This window comes from Salvelinus sp. IW2-2015, linkage group LG18 (assembly GCF_002910315.2).
Source record: "Salvelinus sp. IW2-2015 linkage group LG18, ASM291031v2, whole genome shotgun sequence".
NCBI lineage: Eukaryota > Metazoa > Chordata > Actinopteri > Salmoniformes > Salmonidae > Salvelinus > Salvelinus sp. IW2-2015.
The window spans coordinates 58,140,249-58,162,304 of NC_036858.1; the positions used below are offsets into that span (position 1 = coordinate 58,140,249).

Below are 22,056 nucleotides of genomic sequence, written 5' to 3' on the forward strand. Positions count from 1 at the left end.
TTGCATCAGGGACAATAGTTGGATGGTATTGCGCTTGATGCATAGGACACTTAGATTGGTGTGTATTGAGCTGATGCATCAGACAAATAGTTGGATGTTGTATTGAGCTTGATGCATTCAGGTACAATAGTTGGATGTGTATTGAGCTTGATGCATCAGTACAATATGGATGTGTATTGACTGATGCATCATTACAATAGCTTTGGAGTGTGTATTGAACTTGATGCATCAGGACAATAGTTGATGTGTATTGAGCTTGATGCATCATTTACAATAGTTGGATGTGTATTGACTTGATGCATCAGACAATAGTTGATGTGTATTGAAGCTTGATGCATCATTACAATGAGTGGGAGTGTATTGAACTTGATGATCAGGACAATAGTTGGATGTGTATTGAGCTTATGCATCAGGACAATAGTGGATGTGTATTGAGCTTGATGCATCATTACAATAGTTGGATGTGTATTGAGCTGATGCATCATTACAATAGTTGGATGTGTATTGAATTGATGCATCATTACAATAGTTGGATGTGTATTGACCTGAATGCATCAGGACAATAGTTGGATGTGTATTGAGCTTGATGCATCATTACAATAGGGTGTGTATTGAACTTGAATGCATCAACAATAGTTGGATGTGTATTGAGCTTGATGCATTCTAATAGTGGATGCTTATTGAGCTTGAGCATGCACAATAGTTGGAGTGTATTGAGCTTGATGCATCATTTACAATCTTGGATGTGTATATGACTTGATGCCATTCAGGACAATAGTTGGATGTGTATTGAGCTTGATGCAGATCATGGACTAGATTGAAATGTTGATGTGTATTGAGCTTGATGCATCAGGACAATAGTTGGATGTGTATTGGCGCTTGATGCATAAGGACAATAGTTGGATGTGATTGAGCTTGATGCATCAGGACAATAGTTGATGTGTATTGACTTGATGCATCATTACAATAGTTGGATGTGTATTGAGCTTGATGCATCAGGACAATAGTTGGATGTGTATTTGAGCTTGATGGCATCAGGACAATAGCTGGATGTGATTGGTTGATGCATCAGACAATAGTTGGATGTGTATCGAGTTTGATGCATCAGGACAATAGTTGGATGTGTATTGAGCTTGATGCACCAGGACAATAGTTGATGTATATTGAGCTTGATGCATCATTACAATAGTTGGATGTGTATTGAGCTTGATGCATCAGGACAATAGTTGGATGTGTATTGAACTTGATGCATCATTACAATAGTGGATGTGTATTGAGCTTGATTGCATCAGGACAATAGTTGGATGTGTATTGAGCTTGATGCATCATTACAATAGTTGGATGTGTATTGAGCTTGATGCATCAGGACAATAGTTGTGATGTGTATTGAGCTTGATGCATCAGGACAATAGTGGATGTGTATTGAGCTTGAGATCAGGACAATAGTTGGATGGTGTATTGCGCTTGATGCATCATTACAATAGTTGGATGTGTATTGAGCTTGATGCATCAGGACACTAGTTGGATGTGTATTGAGCTTGATGCATCATTACAATAGTTGGATGTGTATTGAGCTTGATGCATCATTACAATAGTTGGATGTGTATTGAGCTTGATGCATTTTACAATAGTTGGATGTGTATAGAGCTTGATGCATCATTACAATAGTTGGATGTGTATTGGCTTGATGCATCAGACAATAGTTGGATGTGTATTGAGCTTGATGCATCAGGACAATAGTTGGATGTGTATTGCGCTTGATGCATCAGGACAATAGTTGGATGTGTATTAGCTTGATGCATCAGGACACTAGTTGGATGTGTATTGAGCTTGATGCATCAGGACAATAGTTGGATGTGTATTGAGCTTGAGCATCAGTACAATAGTTGGATGTGTATTGAACTTGATGCATCAGGACACAATAGTTGATGTGTATTGAGCTTGATGCATCAGGCACAATAGTGATGTGATTGAGCTTGATCATCATTACAATAGTGATGTGTATAGAGCTTGATGCATCATTACAATAGTTGGATGTGTATTGAGCTTGATGCATCACGGACAAATAGTTGGATGTGTATTGAGCTTGATGCATCAGGACAAAGTTGGATGTGTATTGCGCTTTATGCATCAGGACAATAGTGGATGTGTATTGAGCTTGATGCATCAGACACTAGTTGGATGTGTATTGAGCTTGATGCATCAGGACAATAGTTGGATGTGTATTGAGCTTGATGCATCATTACAATAGTTGATGTGTATTGAACTATGCATCCAGGACAATAGTTGGATGTGTATTGAGCTTGATGCATCAGGACAATAGTTGGTGTGATGAGCTTGATGCACATTACAATAGTTGGATGTGTATAGAGCTTGATGCATCATTACAATAGTGGCTGTGTATTAGGCTTGATGCATCAGACAATAGTTGGATGTGTATTGGGCTTGATGCATCAGACAATAGTGGATGTTGTATTCGCTTGATGCATCAGGACAATAGTTGGATGTGTATTGAGCTTGATGCATCAGGACACTATTGATGTGTATTGAGCTGATGGCATCAGGACAATAGTGTGGATATGTATTGAGCTTGATGCATCTTTACAATAGTTGATGTGTATTGAACTTGATGCATCAGGACAATAGTTGGATGTGTATTGAGCTTGATGCATCAGGACAATAGTTGGATGTTATTGAGCTTGATGCATCATTACAATAGTTGATGTGTATTGAGCTTGATGCATCATTACAATAGTTGGATGTATTGAACTTGATGCATCATTACAATAGTTTGATGTTATTGAACTTGATGCATCAGGACAATAGTTGGATGTGTATTGAGCTTGATGCATCAGACAATAGTTGGATGTGTATTGAGCTTGATGCATCATTACAATAGTGATGTGTATTGCGCTTGATGATCAGACACTAGTTGGATGTTATTGAGCTTGATGCATCAAGCTCTATACAACATCCAACTATGTAATGATGCATCAAGCTCATACACATCCAACTTATTGTAATGATGCATCAAGCTCCAATACACATCCAACTATTGTCCTGATGCATCAAGCTCAATACACATCCAATAGTGTCCTGAGTGCATCAAGCTCAATACACATCCAACTAGTGTCCTGATGCATCAAGCGCAATACACATCCAACTCATTGTAATGATGCATCAAGCTCAATACACATCCAACTATTGTCCTGATGCATCAAGCTCAATACACATCCAACTATTGTCCTGATGCATCAAGTTCAATACACATCAAACTATGTAATGATGCATCAAGTCAATACACATCCAAACTATGTGAATGATGCATCAAGCTCATAACACATCCAACTATTGTAATGATGCATCAAGCTCAATACACACTCCAACTATGTCCTGATGCATCAAAGCTCAAATACACATCCAACTATTGTCCTGATGCATCAAGTTCAATACACATCCAACTATTGTAATGATGATCAAGCTCAATACATATCCAACTATTGTCCTTATGCATCAAGCTCAATACACATCCAACTAGTGTTCCTGATGCATCAAGCTCAATACACATCCAACTATTGTCCTGATGCATCAAGCGCAATACACATCCAAACTATGTCCTGATGCATCAAGCCCAATACACATCCACTATTGTCCTGATGCATCAAGCTCAATACACAGCCAAACTATTGTAATGATGCATCAAGCTCTATACACATCCAACTATTGTAATGATGCATCAAGCTCAATACACATCCAACTATTGTCCTGATGCATCAAGCTCAATACACATCCAACTATTGTCCTGATGCATCAAGTCAATACACATCCAACTATTGTAATGATGCATCAAGCTCAATACACATCCAACTATTGTCCTGATGCATCAAGCTCAATACACATCAACTAGTGTCCTGATGCATCAAGCTCAATACACATCCAACTATGTCCTGATGCATCAAGCGCAATACACATCCAACTATTGTCCTGATGCATCAAGCTCAATACACATCCAACTATTGTCCTGATGCATCAAGCTCAATACACATCCAACTATTGTAATGATGCATCAAGCTCTAACACATCCAACTATTGTAATGATGCATCAAGCTCAATACACATCCAACTATTGTCCTGATGCATCAAGCTCAATACACACAACTATTGATGCATCAAGTTCAATACACATCAACTATTTTAATGATGCATCAAGCTCAATACACATCCAACTATTGTCCTGATGCATCAAGCTCAATACACATCCAACTATGTCCTGATGCATCAAGCTCAATACACATCCAACTATTGTCCTGATGCATCAAGCGCAATACACATCCAACTATTGTCCTGATGCATCAAGCTCAATAACACATTCCAACTATTGTCCTGATGCATCAAGCTCAATACACATCCAACTATGTAGATGCATCAAGCTCTATACACATCCAACTATTGTAATGATGCATCAAGCTCAATACACATCCAACTATTGTAATGATGCATCAAGCTCAATACACATCCAACTATTGTAATGATGCATCAAGCTCAATACACATCCAACTAGTGTCCTGATGCATCAAGCTCAATACACATCCAACTATTGTAATGATGCATCAAGCGCAATACACATCCAACTATTGTCCTGATGCATCAAGCGTCAATACACATCCAACTATTGTCCTGATGCATCAAGCTCAATACACATCCAACTATTGTCCTGATGCATTCAAGCTCAATACACATCCAACTATTGTAATGATGCATCAAGCTCAATACACATCCAAAACTATTGTCCTGATGCATCAAGCTCAATACACATCCAACTATTGTAATGATGCATCAAGTTCAATACACATCCAACTATTGTCCTGATGCATCAAGCTCAATACACATCCAACTATTGTAATGATGCATCAAGCTCAAATACATCCAACTATTGTCCTGGTGCATCAAGCTCAATTACACATCCAACTATTGTCCTGATGCATCAAACTCGATACACATCCAACTATTGTCCTGATGCATCAAACCCAATACACATCCAAGCTATTGTCCTGATGCATCAAGCTTCAATACACATCCAACTATTGTCCTGATGCATCAAGCTCAATACACATCCAACTATTGTAATGATGCATCAAGCTCAATACACATCCAAACTATGTCCTGATGCATCAAGCTCAATATACACATCCAACTATATGCCTTATGCATCAAGCGCGCAATACACATCCAACTATTGTCCTGATGCATCAAGCTCAATACACATCCAACTATTGTCCTGATGCATCAAGCTCAATACACATCCAACTATCTTGTCCTGATGCATCAAGCCTCAATACACATCCAACTATTGTAATGATGCATCAAGCTCAATACACATCCAACTATTGTCCTGATGCATCAAGTTTCAATACACATCCAACTATGTATGATGCATCAAGCTCAATACACATCCAACTATTGTCCTGATGCATCAAGCTCAATACACAACCAACTATTGTAATGATGCATCAAGCTCAATACACATCCAACTATTGTCCTGATGCATCAAGGTCAATACACATCCAACTATTGTAATGATGCATCAAGTTCAATACACATCCAACTATTGTAATGATGCATCAGGCTCAATACACATCCAACTATAATGATGCATCAAGCTCAATAACACATCCAACTATTGTCCTGATGCATCAAGCTCAATACACATCCAACTATTGTCCTGATGCATCAATTCAATACACATCCAAACTATTGTAAATGATGCATCAAGCTCAATACACATCCAACTATTGTCCTGATGCATCAAGCTCAATACACATCCAACTATTGTAATGATGCATCAAGCTCAATACACATCCAACTATTGTCCTGATGCATCAAGTTCAATACACATCCAACTATTGTAATGATGCATCAAGTTCAATACACATCCAACTATTGTAATGATGCATCAAGCTCAATACACATCCAACTATTGTAATGATGCATCAAGCTCAATACACATCCAACTATTGTCCTGATGCATCAAGCTCAATACCACATCCAACTAGTGTCCTGATGCATCAAGCCAATACACATCCAACTATTGTCCTGATGCAACAAGCTCAATACACATCCAACTATGTCCTGATGCATCAAGCTCAATACACATCCAACTATTGTCCTGATGCATCAAACTCAATACACAGATGGCTCGGGTGGTGGTCTTATTGTGTTGTAATGTATGGATATTAACCTGAACTATTCCTGCAAACACGCACTGTAGAGCAGTGTTTCCCAACTCCGGTGCTCGAGGACCCCCAACTAGGGCTGGCACCAGGTTTCCGTTAGCGCTAATAGCCGGCTTTTGGCCATTTTCTTTTGTGAAAAGACCAAAAAATGTATTGGCACCAGCCAATTGTCCAGGAGAATAAATAAAATCCCATATCAAAATAATGCTTTTTAGCCTAATCATTGATAGAAATACCCAGTTGATGTAAATATATTTGACCAGTCATGCTTATCGGTCTATGGGTTAATTTGCATAGTTTCATGGAATTTCATACAGATACAGAGCCTTTGAGCGCAAAATCTGTCAGACAGCGCTTTTATAAACCAAATCATTGTGCAACAATTTTAAATGCAATCGTGTGTAAAAAAAAAAAAAAGTTTTGGGCCACGTTTAAAAATAGCTTTTTATTTCTTTCTTTTTATTTCTCAACTGGTAATTGAAGCACGCTTCCCATTCGCCATTCAAATGCATAGGCAACGAAAGGAAGGCTACATCAGCGTGTCACACACCACTTTGCAATGAGCTGAAGGCAGAATCATTTTGAAAACATTTAGCTACTTAATTATTTGAAACTTTAACATTTTACTACATATAATGAGGCATGTTTTACATTGCTTCAAAGTGAGCCTAGGCAAAAAGCCGACCATATCCATGGAGGCAATTATTTTATAAAGACAACCATATGCCATTGAAACCAGTAGCCTATTTCTCTCATGTTTGATTTGGTTTTCAACTTTCTTTCATTGTCCGGTAGCCAAATGAACATTCGTGCGTAGCCTACTGCCTTGTGCACTAATAATGTTAAGAAATAATCGTTTTATCAACATTTTAAGCAAAACGTTCTGATCTGTTGCATCAGATTAATACTTAAAAAATATATATATTATGCAGCCTAGGCCTACTGGTTGTATGAATTTGGGATCTATCGTCCCACAACTGTCCTAGATTCTGTTTGGGCTATTTCTTTCTCAACAAGCTGACCAATTCTACCATTGGCGTAGTAGATTGACTTGGGTGCATAGGGGCGTGTTCATTAGGCTAGGGACGCTTTCCCTAAGTAAACTGAATGATATAGCCTAATTAGCCTACTCCGGTCTTACAGAAATAAATAAAATGATTCAAAATAGGCTACTAAAGCATGATTGACCACAGAGGATCATTACTTTCCCCTAGTCTTCAAAAAAAAAATTGTGGATTGTTTTAAATTGCATTGCCTACAGTCGGAACGAAAGGCAACATGTGCAATTTGGCAGCGCGCACTGCAAATACTAAATACATGATTGTTGAGTTGTGACTGTCAGTGAAAAGTAGAGGCCCAGCCAGGAATATCGTAATATTTCTAAATATAATCGCAGGAAAACCTAGTCTGGAAAGCAAATGGCTTTTGCTGTAAAGAGAAGACACTGAAAATACTCTTAATCTGTCTTTTAGTTATACAAATTCTCAACTTAATTTTGTGAACAACAGTAGGCATATAGACAATCTTATTGGCACCAGTGGAGAGCACAGGCCATATCCACAGTGAGTGCGCACTGCGCATATTCACTCTTTATCATTGTTGGGTCAGTGCCACTTAAGTTTGTTTCTGGATAATAATTTCCTCCTCCAGTTTAGATGGACGTGACATTCAATGTGTTTCCCCTCTCAGAGGCTTATTATACGTACAACGTAATTTTTACTGATCTGTTTGCAGTGTCAGCAGAGTAGGCTACCCTGTAATTTGTCTTATTAAAAAAGATTGTGCTAATGTCGCCAGTCATATAAAGTTTAGTAAAACTGCATGAAATGTGTTTTTCCGGTGAAAAGAAAGAAACGTATGTGATATAGCCTATAGCCCAGTCTCTACACTATAGGTGTTCAGATATGCATTGAACAGTCTTTTTATCGAACAGTGATTGAGTTAGTTAATTGCAAACCTAACTTATGACTATCCAATCTACTCATCACATTATGGAATAGTAGACTATCTTACATAAGTCTGCAAATGATGATGCATGGAATGCTTTATTATATAGGTGAATTTTTATGCTGAAAATGTTCTTCCCCAAACTTGAAACTCGTCTTGTCGTCTGAAGAAAGGTAAATATTATGCTAACATCTACAAAGTGTGAGGTAAGACACAGGTCAATACATCCTCGACTTACATGTTATGTTAGGATTAATTACACTAATCGAAAAGGGATTTCTGTAATTCTGAGCACCGTGGGTGGACGCCCTAATCAGGTTGCACACCCAATGGACATGGGTCCAGTAAATTCAAATGCTGCCGGTCAAATGTTCGGTGCCACAATTTCATTACGGAAACACTGGCTGGCACAATTACCATATAAACGACAGTTATGGATGTAGTCATAAACCGTTTATTTAAATTGGGGAGGGCGAACAGCTGACTGAAGACGGGATGGCCGCATTCATGCGCTTGAGTATTTTCTGCGGCAATATTGACTCAACGTGATGAAACTTTGTTGCTCCTTGCTGAAACAAGCAAGGTGCTGTAGTAAACAAGTCTTAGTTGCCTGAGCAACGCCACCCGAAATGCAGTAGCAGCAACCAACGCTGTGTGCGAACTAGGTTTTTTTCAACAGTTTGTTGAACGTTTGTAACAAACACATTCCATTTGTTAGTTTTTGGCAAAACAAAAAACGGATGCAACAAGAAGAGTAGATATGCTTGCTGCAGCTGAAGCAATTGTGGATGATTATTTTTTATTTTGGTCCCGATTCTTTTGAAGCACTGCTTCCCTACTCGCAGTTGCAATTGATGGGATTGAAGATGAGGTGATCCCGACATACAGTGACCTCTCCTTTCGGCTCACTTTCGGATTGGGAGACCTTCCAGGTAATTTGCATAATGTATCGGATGTATTACGTATGATATGTGCCCCTCTTCAATAACGCTAACTCTGTCTGATTTCCTTAATAAAATCAATAATAATAAAACAAGCCCAGCCTCAATTATCTAGTACCTAGAATTGCATCTCATGCAACAGAATTAAAAGCAGAAAAAATGTATATTTCTACAGTCTTTAGGAAAGTATTCAGACCTTCACATTTTCCACATTTGTGACATTACAGCCTTATTCTAAAATTGATTAAATAAAAACAATTGCTCATCAATCTACACATAATACCCCATAATGACAAAGCGAAAAAATTGTTTAGAAAATGTTTGCAAAACATAAGAAATAACATAAGAAATACCTTAATTACATAAGTATTCAGACACTTTGCTGTGTGACTCAAAATTGAAGCTCAGGTGCATCCTGTTTCCATTGATCATCCTTGATGTATTGAGCTTGATGCATCATTACAATAGTTGGATGTGTATTGAGCTTGATGCATCATTACAATAGTTGGATGTGTATTGAGCTTGATGCATCAGGGCAATAGTTGGATGTGTATTGAGCTTGATGCATCATTACAATAGTTTGATATATTATGAGGACAATAGTCATCAGATAAATGAACACAGTCACAAAGTACAACATAATCAGGTTAGAAAACAGACCACCACAGTAGGGCTGGGAATTGCCAGGGACCTCACGAAAACAATATTATCACGATACTTAGGTGCAGATACGATATGTATTGCGATTCGAAACTGATTTTATTGCAATTTGATGTTCAAAACATATTGCTCACTATGTCTTCTGTAGAGAGACGAGAGAGAGCAAGGGAGCATGAGAGAATGAATTCAGATCAGACATGCAAATAGAAGTGCTGAGAACATGTTGGCTCGCTATTTAAAAGAAGATGGAGAACCAACTTGTAAGTCGCTCTGGATAAGAGCGTCTGCTAAATGACTTAAATGTAAATGAGAACAAGCTATAGGATGAATAATACCTGAGTTATTTTTAAATCTAAAAATCGATACTTGGAGTCAAAGTATCGATATGATATTGGCCAAAATAATATTGCGATTAGTAACTATTGATTCCCACCCATCATTAGTAACCTATCTGTGCATTGAGCTTGATACATCAGGACAGTAAGAGTCACGACAGTTAGGCCTAACATGACACATTCATCTGAACAAGCTTTGAGGTCTCTGTGTGCTGGAGCTCTGTGTGAACTGGAGTGTGTGCCGTGCAGCTGAAAATGAGAGGAGCATAAATCCAGGCTTGTCTTCGTTCACCCTCCGAGGAGTAACCGCCCCGCGATGCATGCCATCACAGCAGGTCTCGAACACCGTTTTCTCCTTCCCTGGTCTCAAAGGGCAATCGAAGGAGTGCATCTTAAATGCCACCCTATTCCCTATAATAGTGCACTACTTTTGACCAGGGCCCATAGAGAATAGGTTGCCATTTGGGACGCAGCCTGCCTCTGCTCAGTAGCGCAGTGCTCCTAGTGCATGTCAAGCACGCCAACATAATAAAATCAATGGCTCACAGCTGAATCTTAACGTTGATCTTGAAGTTTCATGAGTAAGCAATCAATGTTTTCAATACACATCATTGGTGGGGCTGACGCCTTTTGCATGCTTTTCTCTTTGTATAAGCTCCCTCCCTGCAACCATCCTATTTTTGTAAATTATTTTTTATTCAGTGTGTATTTGACTGGAGGACCGTTTTTAGTACATCCGTGTCATGTGTTTAATGAAATTACAGGCCAACCAATTCTGGTCTTTTGCCCAATTATTGGAAAAAGATCTAATCGAACAAAATAACATTTAGTCGAAAAAGATTGGCCTGCCTGTGTAAATGCAGCCTATCAGGATAGAGGGTGAACTTTGGCTCCCCGGCTCAGCTGGAGGCAAAACAGCACTTGTCATCATGGCTGGATTAAATGTGCAAATGTGCACTTAGCTGTCCCCTGCCTGATTACCAGTTACATAAAACCTCCAGCTAGCACACGGAAGAAAGGAAAACATGTCATGCCGCTCCTCTTGCAAAGTAGTGCATTATATAGGGAATATGGTGCCGTTTGGGACGCACACAGTGACAGTCCTCTGGATGTGCGACAGACAGACTGTCTGGAGGTAAATACACTTGAATTAATTCCAGATAGACATTTTGTTCCATATTTAAATACTGATTATTATGAATGTTAGTTTAGCTACTCTTGCAATTTTTTCCCCTCAATTTTGAATGAAAAGTGCTTGAATTATGTGAATCCCAGCTAAGAGGAATGGTGGATTTTATTTTAGCAACACACCTGTTAGGGTTTTGTAAACAGATCTCTCTCCAGCCGTGTGTGTGTGTGTGTGTGTGTGTGTGTGTGTGTGTTGGGGTGTGTGTGTGTGTGTGGTGTTGGTGTGTGTGGGTGTGGTGTGTGTGTGTTGTGTGTGGGTGGTGTGGTGTGTGCTCCGGTGTGTGTGTTGAATAAAACATAGCAGGTCACCTGGTCCCAGCAGTCAATCATTTTTAATCTAATTTCGGGGACCAATTTTTTTTCTTTTTTTTCTGTTCTGTAACAGCCTCTCATCTCCAGCCAAATCTCCAGGCCGAGGCCTGGCCAAATCAAACAGCCCAGTAGGCCTAAATCCTGTGAAAATCTGCTATGAGAGAGTTAGCAGGCTGCCACGCTTGGACTCGTAAATAATGCTAGCTCATGTTAGGCTCGTACCAGACCAGCAACTGTTATGGCTGTTCAAGACAAGTGCTTCCCTTAATTTCTAAGTTATCGACTTGATCTTACTATGCCTTGGGCCATTCTTCACAATCTTGCAGATAAGGGCTAAAAACAGGTGTACAATACGACATGAAGATCACATGTATTGGTCGGTCCCCCCATAGTTGAGCAGTGATCTCATGTTGTTGTCATCGTGGTGAAGTTGGCTGCCCCCTAGTTAACCACTACTTAAGCAGGACTGTGCACTGCAGTGACCTGAAGCTGATACACTTACGCACACACACACCGCCGAGAGTATCGTTAAGTAAACCTCAACCGTCTAAAAAGCGTATAGCCTTGTGGTTGCTGGTGGTGACGAAATGGTTCCCAGTCGAGCTTCACAACATGACAGCTGTAACCCAAAGGATATATACTGAACAAAAATATAAATGCAACAATTTGACTTAGTTCATTCATATCAGGAAATTGAAATAAATAAATTAGGCACTAATCTATGGATGTCACATGACTGGGCAGGGGCGCAGCCATGGGTGGGCCTGGGAGGACATAGGCCCATCCACTTGGGAACCAGGCCCAACCAATCAGAATTTGTTTTCCCCCACAAAAGGGCTTTATTACAGACAGAAATACTCCTCAGTTTCATCATCTGTCTGGGAGGCTGGTCTCAAACGATCCCTCAGGTGAAGAAGCCGGCTGTGGAGGTCCTGGGCATGGTTACATGTGGTCTGTGGTTGTGAGGCCGGTTGGACGCACTGCCAAATTCTATAAAACGATGTTGGAGGCGGCTTATATGGTTGAGAAATTAATATTCAATTCTCTGGCAACAGCTCTGGTGGACATTCCTGCAGTCGGCATGCCAATTGCACGCTCCCCCAAAACTTGAGACACCTGTGGCATTGTGTTGTGACAAAACTGCACATTTTACAGTGGCCATTTATTGTCCCCAGCACAAGGTGCACCTATGTAATGATCAAGCTGTTTAATCAGCTTCTTGATATGTCACACCTTTCAGGTGAATTGATTATCTTGGCAAAGGAGAAATGCTCACTAACAGGGGTTCTAAACCCAAAAAAAATGAGAAATTTGCTTTTTGTGCATATGGAACATTTCTGGGATTTTGTATTTCAGCTCATGAAACATGGGACCAACACTTTGGAAGTGTAGGGTATCTCACAGACTGCCTGGGTGGCCAGTAGGGGCATAACAGCCGCAGGCTCAAGATATGTTATTTTCATCCCTCTCTCTCTCTCTGTCGGTCTCTGCTCTGGCCTGCCCCCCTCCCATTTCTATTTCCCTTTCTCCCTCCGTCCATCCCTCACGCCGATGTCTTATTCATATCTTCCTCTGGGTCTCTGGAATTTAATTGAGGACCTCTTGAGATTGTTGGGAATCCGGGCAGTGTGGGTTTGGAAGAGGGAGAATAAGCAAGCTGGTTGGTTCCGCCTACTATGAAAGCCACTCTGGGTTTATTATCTGCAGTGTGAGGCATGAGCCTGTCTGTCTGCACAAAGCTTTTGCTCTATATTCACAGTGCTCAAAGCACTGTCTCCGGCAGCCTTGGTTTCAGCAAAGATCGCTCTGGCAGAGGTCACTGGCTGTTTTCTTCGCCATTTCTTTGGCTTCAGTACTACTGCTTTTAATTACATGCTGACTACACCGGGCATGCACGTGCGTGCGCTATTGCGCACATGTTGATTTTGTCCATCCACACCAGATGCGATCAGAACATGCAAGTTGAAATAAAAAATAACTCTGAACCAACTATATTCATTTGGGGACAGGTCGAAACACATGAAACATTCATGGACATTTAGCTAGCTTGCTGTTACTAGCTAATTTGTCATTGGATATAAACATTGGGTTGTTATTTTACCTGAAATGTACAAGGTATTTTTTGTTGTTGCTGTATCTTTGTAGAATATCGACCCATTTTGAGTCACACAAAATCGTGTGTTCTCTACTCAGAAAATGAATCCACAGATAAAAGGGGAAACCTTGTTAGTTTCTAGTAATCTCTCCTAGTTCAGTCTTCTTCTTCTGTGGATTTTATATGGCGTTGGCAATCAACTTTAAGGTGCATTACTGCAACCAACTGGAGTGGGGTGTGGTCTTCATTCGTCTCTATCACCCGAGTGGGTACATGCTCCTAAAACCAATGAGGAGATGGGAGAGGCTGGACTTACAGTAACTCAAGCATCTAAAATAGAACCAAGTTCTATTTTAGCGCCTGGCTACTCAGACGCTTGTTGATGCATGCAAGCAATTTGGATTAAATTATTGAATAACAGAGTACCAGTCAAAAGTTTGGACACACCTACTCATTCAAGGGTTTTTCTTTATTTGTACTATTTTCTACATTGTAGGATAATAGTGAAGACATCAAAACTATGAAATAACACAAATGGAATCATGTAGTAATCAAAAAAGTGTTAAACCAAAAAATATATATTTTAGATTCTTCAAAGTAGCCACCCTTTGCCTTGATGACAGCTTTGCACGATCTTGGCATTCTCTCAACCAGCTTCATGAGGTAGTCACCTGGAATGCTTTTCCAACAGACTTGAAGGAGTTCCCACATATGCTGAGCACTTGTTGGCTGCTTTTCCTTCACTTTGCGGTCCAAGTCATCCCAAACCATCTCAATTGGGTGGAGGTCGGGTGATTGTGGAGGCCAGGTCATCTGATACAGCACTCCATCAATTTCCTTCTTGGTCAAATAGCCCTTACACAGCCTGGAGCTGTGTTTTGGATCATTGTCCTGTTGAAAAACAAATGATAGTCCCAGTGAGCGCAGACCAGATGGGATGCCGTATCGCTGCAGAATGCTGTGGTAGCCATGCTGGTTAAGTGTGCCTTGAATTCTAAATAAATCACTGAAAAGCACCATCACACCTCCTCCATGCTTCACAGTGGGAACCACCCATGCGGAGAGCATCCGTTCACCTACTCTGCGTCTCACAAAGACACAGCGGTTGGAACCAAAAATCTCAAATTTGGACTCATCAGACCAAAAGACAGATTTCCACCGGTCTAATGTCCACTGCTTCTTATTATTGGTGTCCTTTAGTAGTGGTTTCTTTGCAATTCGACCATGAGGGCCTGATTCACGCAGTCTCCTCTGAACAGCTGATGTTGATGTGTCTGTTACTCTGAAGCATTTATTTGGGCTGCAATCTGAGGTGCAGTTTATTGCCTATTTCTGAGGCTGGTAACTATGATGAACATATCCTCTGCAGCAGAGGTAACTCTGGGTCTTCCTTTCCTATGGCGGTCCTCATGAGAGGCAGTTTCATCGTAGCGCTTGAGAGTTTTTGCAACTGCACTTGAAGAAACGTTCAAATTTCTTGAAATTTTTCGGATTGACTGACCTTCATGTTAATGTTTTAAGTAATGATGAACTGTCATTTCTCTTTTCTTATTTGAGCTGTTCTTGCCATAATATGGACTTGGTATTTTACCAAATAAGGCTATCTTCTGTATACTATTATTTCATAGTTTTGATGTCTTCACTATTATTCTACAATGTAGAAAATAGTAAAAATAAAAAAAAACCTGTACTGAGTAGGTGTGTCCAAACTTTTGACTGGTACTGTATGTGTACATTTATTTTGCTACGCTCACGCATGCAACGCGTCTGGTTTTGTCAGCTTGTTAGTCTACAATGTAAAATTAAACTTGCGTTGAATGTTGAGATCAGCGAGAAAAGGCCTAAAAGGGAGACTTTATATATGATTTTACATTTTGCAAGATAATATGGAATAACTAAAAACCACATCTGTATTTGCATACTGTAACTTGCCAAAATTCTCTCACAGATGTGAAAATATATGAGCAGAATTGTAATCTTAGGAAGAGCTTTTTTTAAAGGCCTGTTTTTGAAACTAACCATATTTTATTGGCTCAGGACAGACAATGCAGCATATTAGCTTATTCTTTCCCTGTACACTGTAAATTATATAATCTATTGATCCTATACCTTTCTCTCTTTCGTTCTCTGAGTAACGATCACTGGACATATTTGTTCTAGGTCAACTGCAGGTTCCATTTGTTGTGATTTTCCTCTCTGGAGAGATCTGATAGAATCCTAATGTTTAAACAGGCCTGCAATAGGTCTGTGTCCCAAATGGCACCTGTAGTGGACTACTTTTGACCAGGGTCCATAGTGCACTATATAGGGAATAGGGTGCCATTTGGGAAGTACACTAGGTCTGCTCCAATCACTTAGTGACATCTTGACTATGCGTGCGTGATTGAGCTATATTCAAATGTTTCTCTCTGCTCATGTAATTCTTTGACATGTATGTCAGTGCATGCACTGTRTTTTTGTATCGTTACGAGTTACTTCCCTTTGCGCACATGTATGTCTATCTCCCATGCATGCAAATCTGTGTGAATGAATGTAAAGCAAGCCTATATGCTACATATTAAATCAGCGTGCATTCAGCAGGGAGCGGTATCTGGCTGCATTGTGATGATTTGCATGTTTGGCCTCTGTGGACTGGAGATGAAAGCTTTGAAAGCTGTTGTCTTCTCGATGGAGCAGAGCGTGCTGTGTCTTGTCCTATCCCATTGAGCCAGAGACTGGGAGGCTGAGGCTTAGTTCCGTGGAGTTTTGCTGAATCACCTAGCAGCATGGCATGCCATGCACAATCATTGTGAAAGCCTGGTAAAGTTGGTGGTGGTGCTCAACCAAAACCACTAACCAGATATTATTTTTGGCCGAAGTTTGGGTTATGAAAATGCATTATTTGAGGTAGTGAGGAAGCAGAGGACCAAAGAGAGAGCATGCCTGAAGTATACCCCGCCAGAAGTATACCCTGCCAGCCTGGCATGCATAGTCATTGAGAAAGCTTGGGGAAGCTGGTGCCTGGTACTTAGCCATAATAACCACTCACCAATTCATTGTTTTGGCAAAGATAGCAGTGAGAGTTGCCAGCAGCTTGTCCAAAGGATGTAACGTTGCATAACATACTGTTAGAAATGTATCGTGTAGAACAGATATGATTCTCAGATAGAAAAGGGAGTTGTGTCAGCTCTATTCATTCTATTTCTATCTGCAGCGTTCAGAACATTTCAGGCTGGCAGGGTATGTTATAGGAAGGCTCTCTGTTCGGACCTCAGCCGCCCAAGTTTCACTGAACACACATGCCAGGTTTTGAATAGAGCAGGGAATATTTTGACAGTCTGAAACCTGCAGATAGTTTCATTTGTTCTGTGTTGGTCCAAATGTAGTCAAATGTAGACTTATTAGAAGACTATAGTGTCAGTTTTCATTTAGGCTACTATTTTTGTCTGTGTAAATGCGTGTGGGAGGGACCCGAAGTGACATTTTGGTGCAACAAAGCTGCTTTGGAAAGTGGAAGCCATAAGGCATGCAGTGAGGCAGCACAGAGAGAGAGGTGGTGGGGGTGGCACACCCTGGGCTGTGGTTTTAACAAACCAGGACACCCTGTGTGTGGGTGTTTTATTTATATTTGTGAGGTTTCAGTTAGTATGGTTTCCAGCTGTTATGGAATGGATGGTATCGTGGATTGTATGATTGTTTTCCTCACAATACTTGAGTGAAACTTTTTCACCAAAAAATATTCTAGTCCCGTGAGTTCATTGACTGAGTAGACATCATGGCCTACCAGATGTGCACCTGTAGTGGCACTGTTAACAGTGAGCATTAGCCTACAACATCATAGCACAGACTTTGCATTGTCAGGTGGGTTTACCTGACAATGCAAAATACCGCTGTGTGCTGTGGGATTCTCCCAAGTACTTATCTTCAGTTACTTTTAAATGTTCTCACGTTCCAAAACTTGCCGATCAAAGCATAAACAGTATGCCTCCTGGTGCAAGTCAAATCACTGCGCTCAAAGCCAGGTGGTGTCATCACCTGTTTACAGTGTGTGACATGGATGTGTGGCCCAGCCCTGCTGTGTGAGCAGACCTGGATTTAGTGAGCAGACCTGGATTTAAATATTATTTGAAATTGTTCAAATATTTTCAGCGTTTGCTTTAGTCTGCCTGGACTGCCAGGCGGGGTTTCCAATGTTGGGACTTTTTATATTGGTTCTGTTGCAACAGGCAAGCTCAATCAAGCACAGCTAAATTACATGCAATTATTTCAAATGGTAGTTAAACCCAGGTCTGTGTGTGGAAGCACTAACTTCCTCATCCAGTCAGGGGAGGTGTGAACCAGATGCTCGCGTGCACGCTCACACATACACACACTTTGTCGGCGACGGCAACATGTCACTCATGCCCCAGTCACACCATCAGCAGTGTCTGTAATGCCCTGTTACTGTGGCGTTGTGCCATTTAAACCCTCTGCATGCTCAGTGCAGTACCTCCAGATGAAGAGAGCTCTAACCCACCTGGCTCCACCACTGCAGACATATCTCCTCTCCTCTCGCTGCTCGCAGTCTAACCTACCTGGCTCCACCACTGCAGACATATCTCCTCTCCTCTCGCTGCTCGCAGTCTAACCCACCTGGCTCCACCACTGCAGACATATCTCCTCTCGCTGCTCGCAGTCTAACCCATCTGGCTCCACCACTGCAGACATATCTCCTCTCCTCTCGCTGCGCGCTGTCCCAGGGCTTGTTGTGTTCAATTAGGATCTGGAGTCACTCATTGCATCCAACCGTAAGTGTCTGACTGGCTGTCGGGTGTTGGGCTCGGGCTCTGGAAGGGAAAATACACTACAAGATGGGACATCTGAGATGACTTAAAGGAACATTTTTAGAAACTCCAGTTTACAATTGATTGTGGTCATCCAAACTGCTGTTCTAACTTTGTTGAATGTGATTTGCTGTCTTCAGATGTGTGTGTCCGTGTGTATAATTGTATTGTTCTACACGTTGTTTATTGCTGTCCTTTCTGTCTCCCTCCAGGTAAGAGGAAGCCGGTGCTCCCGCTCTCCAAGGACGTGTTTGAGCAGCCTCCTGCTGCTGCCGCGTAAGACTTTCAGTCTTATTTACCTGCTTTATATGACAACTCTTTGTGTATTCCAACAACACTGTGTTATTCCCCTTGTGTAATTACAAAAAACGCTCACTATGCAATTAAAACGTGGTTACTAAAGTAGCCTAATAGTACCAAAATTGTATTACCATGTCGTTACTAGTGTAATTACAGTGTTACTTGAGTACAAAGGTACAAGAGCAACTTAATATATTAATATAACGTGTTCCTCTGTTTTTTATGATACATGATAATATGAACGTCTTGTTTTGCACACTTTGTACAAAATAATAAAATGCAGGATGACAGAATCTTTATAAAACATAGCTATACTTTATTAACTAAACTCTGGCGTAACAGATGTGATTGTATTCTCTTTTGCGTTGTGTAAAACGTAAAAGAAGGTCACGTATTGGTCCCAGTGTCTCTGACATAGAATGAGCACATAAGATGTGCGACATGCACCAAGATGACTGCTGTAGCATGGATCGCCTGCACAGAATTATCAGACTGGGGAAAAATCAATAATATACTCTGCCGGTCAAAAGTTTTAGAACACCTTCTCATTGAAGGGTTTTTCTTTATTTTTACTATTTTCTACATTGTAGAATAATAGTGAAGACATAAAAACTATGAAATAACACATATGGAATCATGTAGTAAATATGTTTTATATTTGAGATTCTTCAAATAGCCACCCTTTGCCTTAATGACAGCTTTGCACACTCTTGGCATTCTCTCAACCAGCTTCATGAGGTAGTCACCTGGAATGCATTTCAATTAACAGGTGTGCCTTTTTAAAAGTTAATTTATGGAATTTATTTTCTTGCTAATCAGTTGTGTTGTGACATGGTAGGGGGGTATACAGGAGATAGCCCTATTTGGTATTATGGCAAGAACAGCTCAAATAAGCAAACTGAAACAACAGTCCATCATTACTTTAAGACATGAAGGTCAGTCAATCCGGAACATTTCAAGAACTTTGAAAGTTTCTTCAAGTGCAGTCGCGAAAACCATCAAGCGCTATGATGAAACTGGCTCTCATGAGGACCACCACAGGAATGGAAGACTCAGAGTTACCTCTGCTGCATAGGATAACTTCATAAGAGTTAACAGTGTCAGAAATTGCAGCCTAAATAAACGATTCACAGAGTTCAAGTAACAAACACATCTCAACATCAACTGTTCAGAGGAGACTGTGTGAATCAGGCCTTCAGGGTCGAAATGCTGCAAAGAAACCACTACTATAGGACACCAATAATAAGAAGAGACTTGCTTGGGCCAAGAAACACGAGCAATGGACATTAAACTGCTGGGAATTTGTCCTTTGGTCTAGAGTTCAAATTGGAGAATTTTGGTTCCAACCGCCGTGTCTGTGAACGAATGACCTCCGCATGTGTGTTTCCCACCGTAAAGCATGGAGGAGGAGGTAATATGGTGTGGGGGTGCTTTGCTGGTGACACTGTCTGATTTTATTCACAATTCAAGGCACACTTAACCAGCATGGCTACCACAGCGTTCTGCAGCGATACACCATCCCATCTGGTTTGGGCTTAGTGGGACTATAATTTTTTTTTTTTTGAAGGGAACTTCTTCAAGACTGTTGGAAAAGCATTCCAGTTGAAGCTGGTTGAGAGAATGCCAAGAGTGTGCAAAGCTGTCATCAAGGCAAAGGGTGGCTATTTGAAGATTCTCAAATGTAAAATATATTTTGATTTTCTTGGTTACTACATGATTCCATTTGTGTTATTTCATAGTTTTGATGTGTTCACTATTATTCTACAATATAGAAAATAGTAAAATATTAATAAAAAGGTGTTCTAAAACTTTTGACCGGTAGTGTAAGTATAAAAAAATACAAAACACAATATGTATAAATACCCGAAAGAGACAAAGATTGAGCACATAAGATGTGTGACATGCACCAAGATGGTTGCTGTAGTATGGATCTGACTTGCACCAAGATGGCTGCTGTAGCATGAATCTGACTTGCACCAAGATGGCTGCTGTAGCATGAATCTGACTTGCACCAAGATGGCTGCTGTAGCATGGATCTGACGTGCACCAAGATGGCTGCTGTAGCATGGATCTGACGTGCACCAAGATGGCTGCTGTAGCATGGATCTGACATGCACCAAGATGGCTGCAGTAACATGGATCTGATATGCACCAAGATGGCTGCTGTAGCATGGATCTGCAGCAAGGAGAAACCACCATGTATGAATCATGAGCTAAATACTACCACCATGACTTCAACAGAGCATGCTAGCTAATCGCTCATACAGCAATCATATCAAAATGCATGGCTAGAATGACGTCAAACTGTATATTATGCACCAATTAATGTACGTGTTGAACTCGTAAACATCGTAAATATGAAAACAGAACACAGCACTTCAGAACATGATCTACTGCCTGCACAGAATTATTGGGCTGGAAAGAATTTGTTTGAGATCTCCCCCTATCTGTAAGCGCAGCCAATGACATTACACCTTATTGACGTCTGACTTGAACCTACCAAGTAAAATACATAAACATTAAATACACATTTTTGCAGTGGCAAGTGGAACCATAAATAACCACGTTACGCTGGTATGTTCGTGTCTCCGGGCATGATGAACTGCAATAACCTCACGACCTGGTTGGTCTTAACCAATCATAGCACAGTATGATATGACAGCAGAATGCAACCGATTTTCGATTTAAGTATGTTTCACATGAATATTACAGGATACAATGCTGCTAAATCAACTTAATGATCCTAAAGATGTCACTGACGACTCTGTCTCTTCCCATGACTAATGAGGATAGAGGAGGCTAGTTAGAGTGGCCTTTTGGATGCGTTCACATACTGTTATATTTGGCGCAATGCCCCAGTGATTATTGTTGATGGAGCACATATTCACTGTCAAAAAGAAGATAACTGTGGACTAATGCTCAGTTTCTTACATTAACATTTAGGCTACATGCAGTTATTCACATGAAATGTGTAAATCATAATGAATTAATGCATACCAGTGTTGGGGTCCATTCTGAATTGAGTTGCAAATTGCTCTGTAATTCCAATTAAATTATTGAATTTGAATATCATTGGAATTTAATTTGTTTTAAAGAAAGTTGAATTTATTTCAATTAAATTTATTCTACACGTCACCAAATGATTGTTTAATTTGACATCATATATGGTCAGCAATGCCGTGCAGCATAAGGTTGAAATGTTTCATTTTTAAAACTCAATTTAAACTATTTAAAATAATTACA

General features: G+C 40.3%; 1 protein-coding gene across 2 annotated transcripts in view; it reads left to right on the forward strand.

Annotated features, from left to right (window-relative positions):
* Positions 1–22,056, forward strand: part of map2k6 (mitogen-activated protein kinase kinase 6) — an 82,046-nt gene that overhangs the window by 27,849 nt on the left and 32,141 nt on the right. Inside the window, exons 1-2 of one of the 2 annotated variants that reach the window (XM_024008633.3) lie at positions 18,459–18,477; positions 18,726–18,789. Coding sequence is in view for 1 of the 2 variants with exons in the window: in XM_024008632.3 (XP_023864400.1) it covers positions 18,726–18,789 (64 nt within the window). In the remaining variant the exon portion in view is untranslated. Of the gene's footprint in view, positions 1–18,458; positions 18,478–18,725; positions 18,790–22,056 lie in introns of those variants that run through there. The other variant, XM_024008632.3, reaches the window with a different exon arrangement.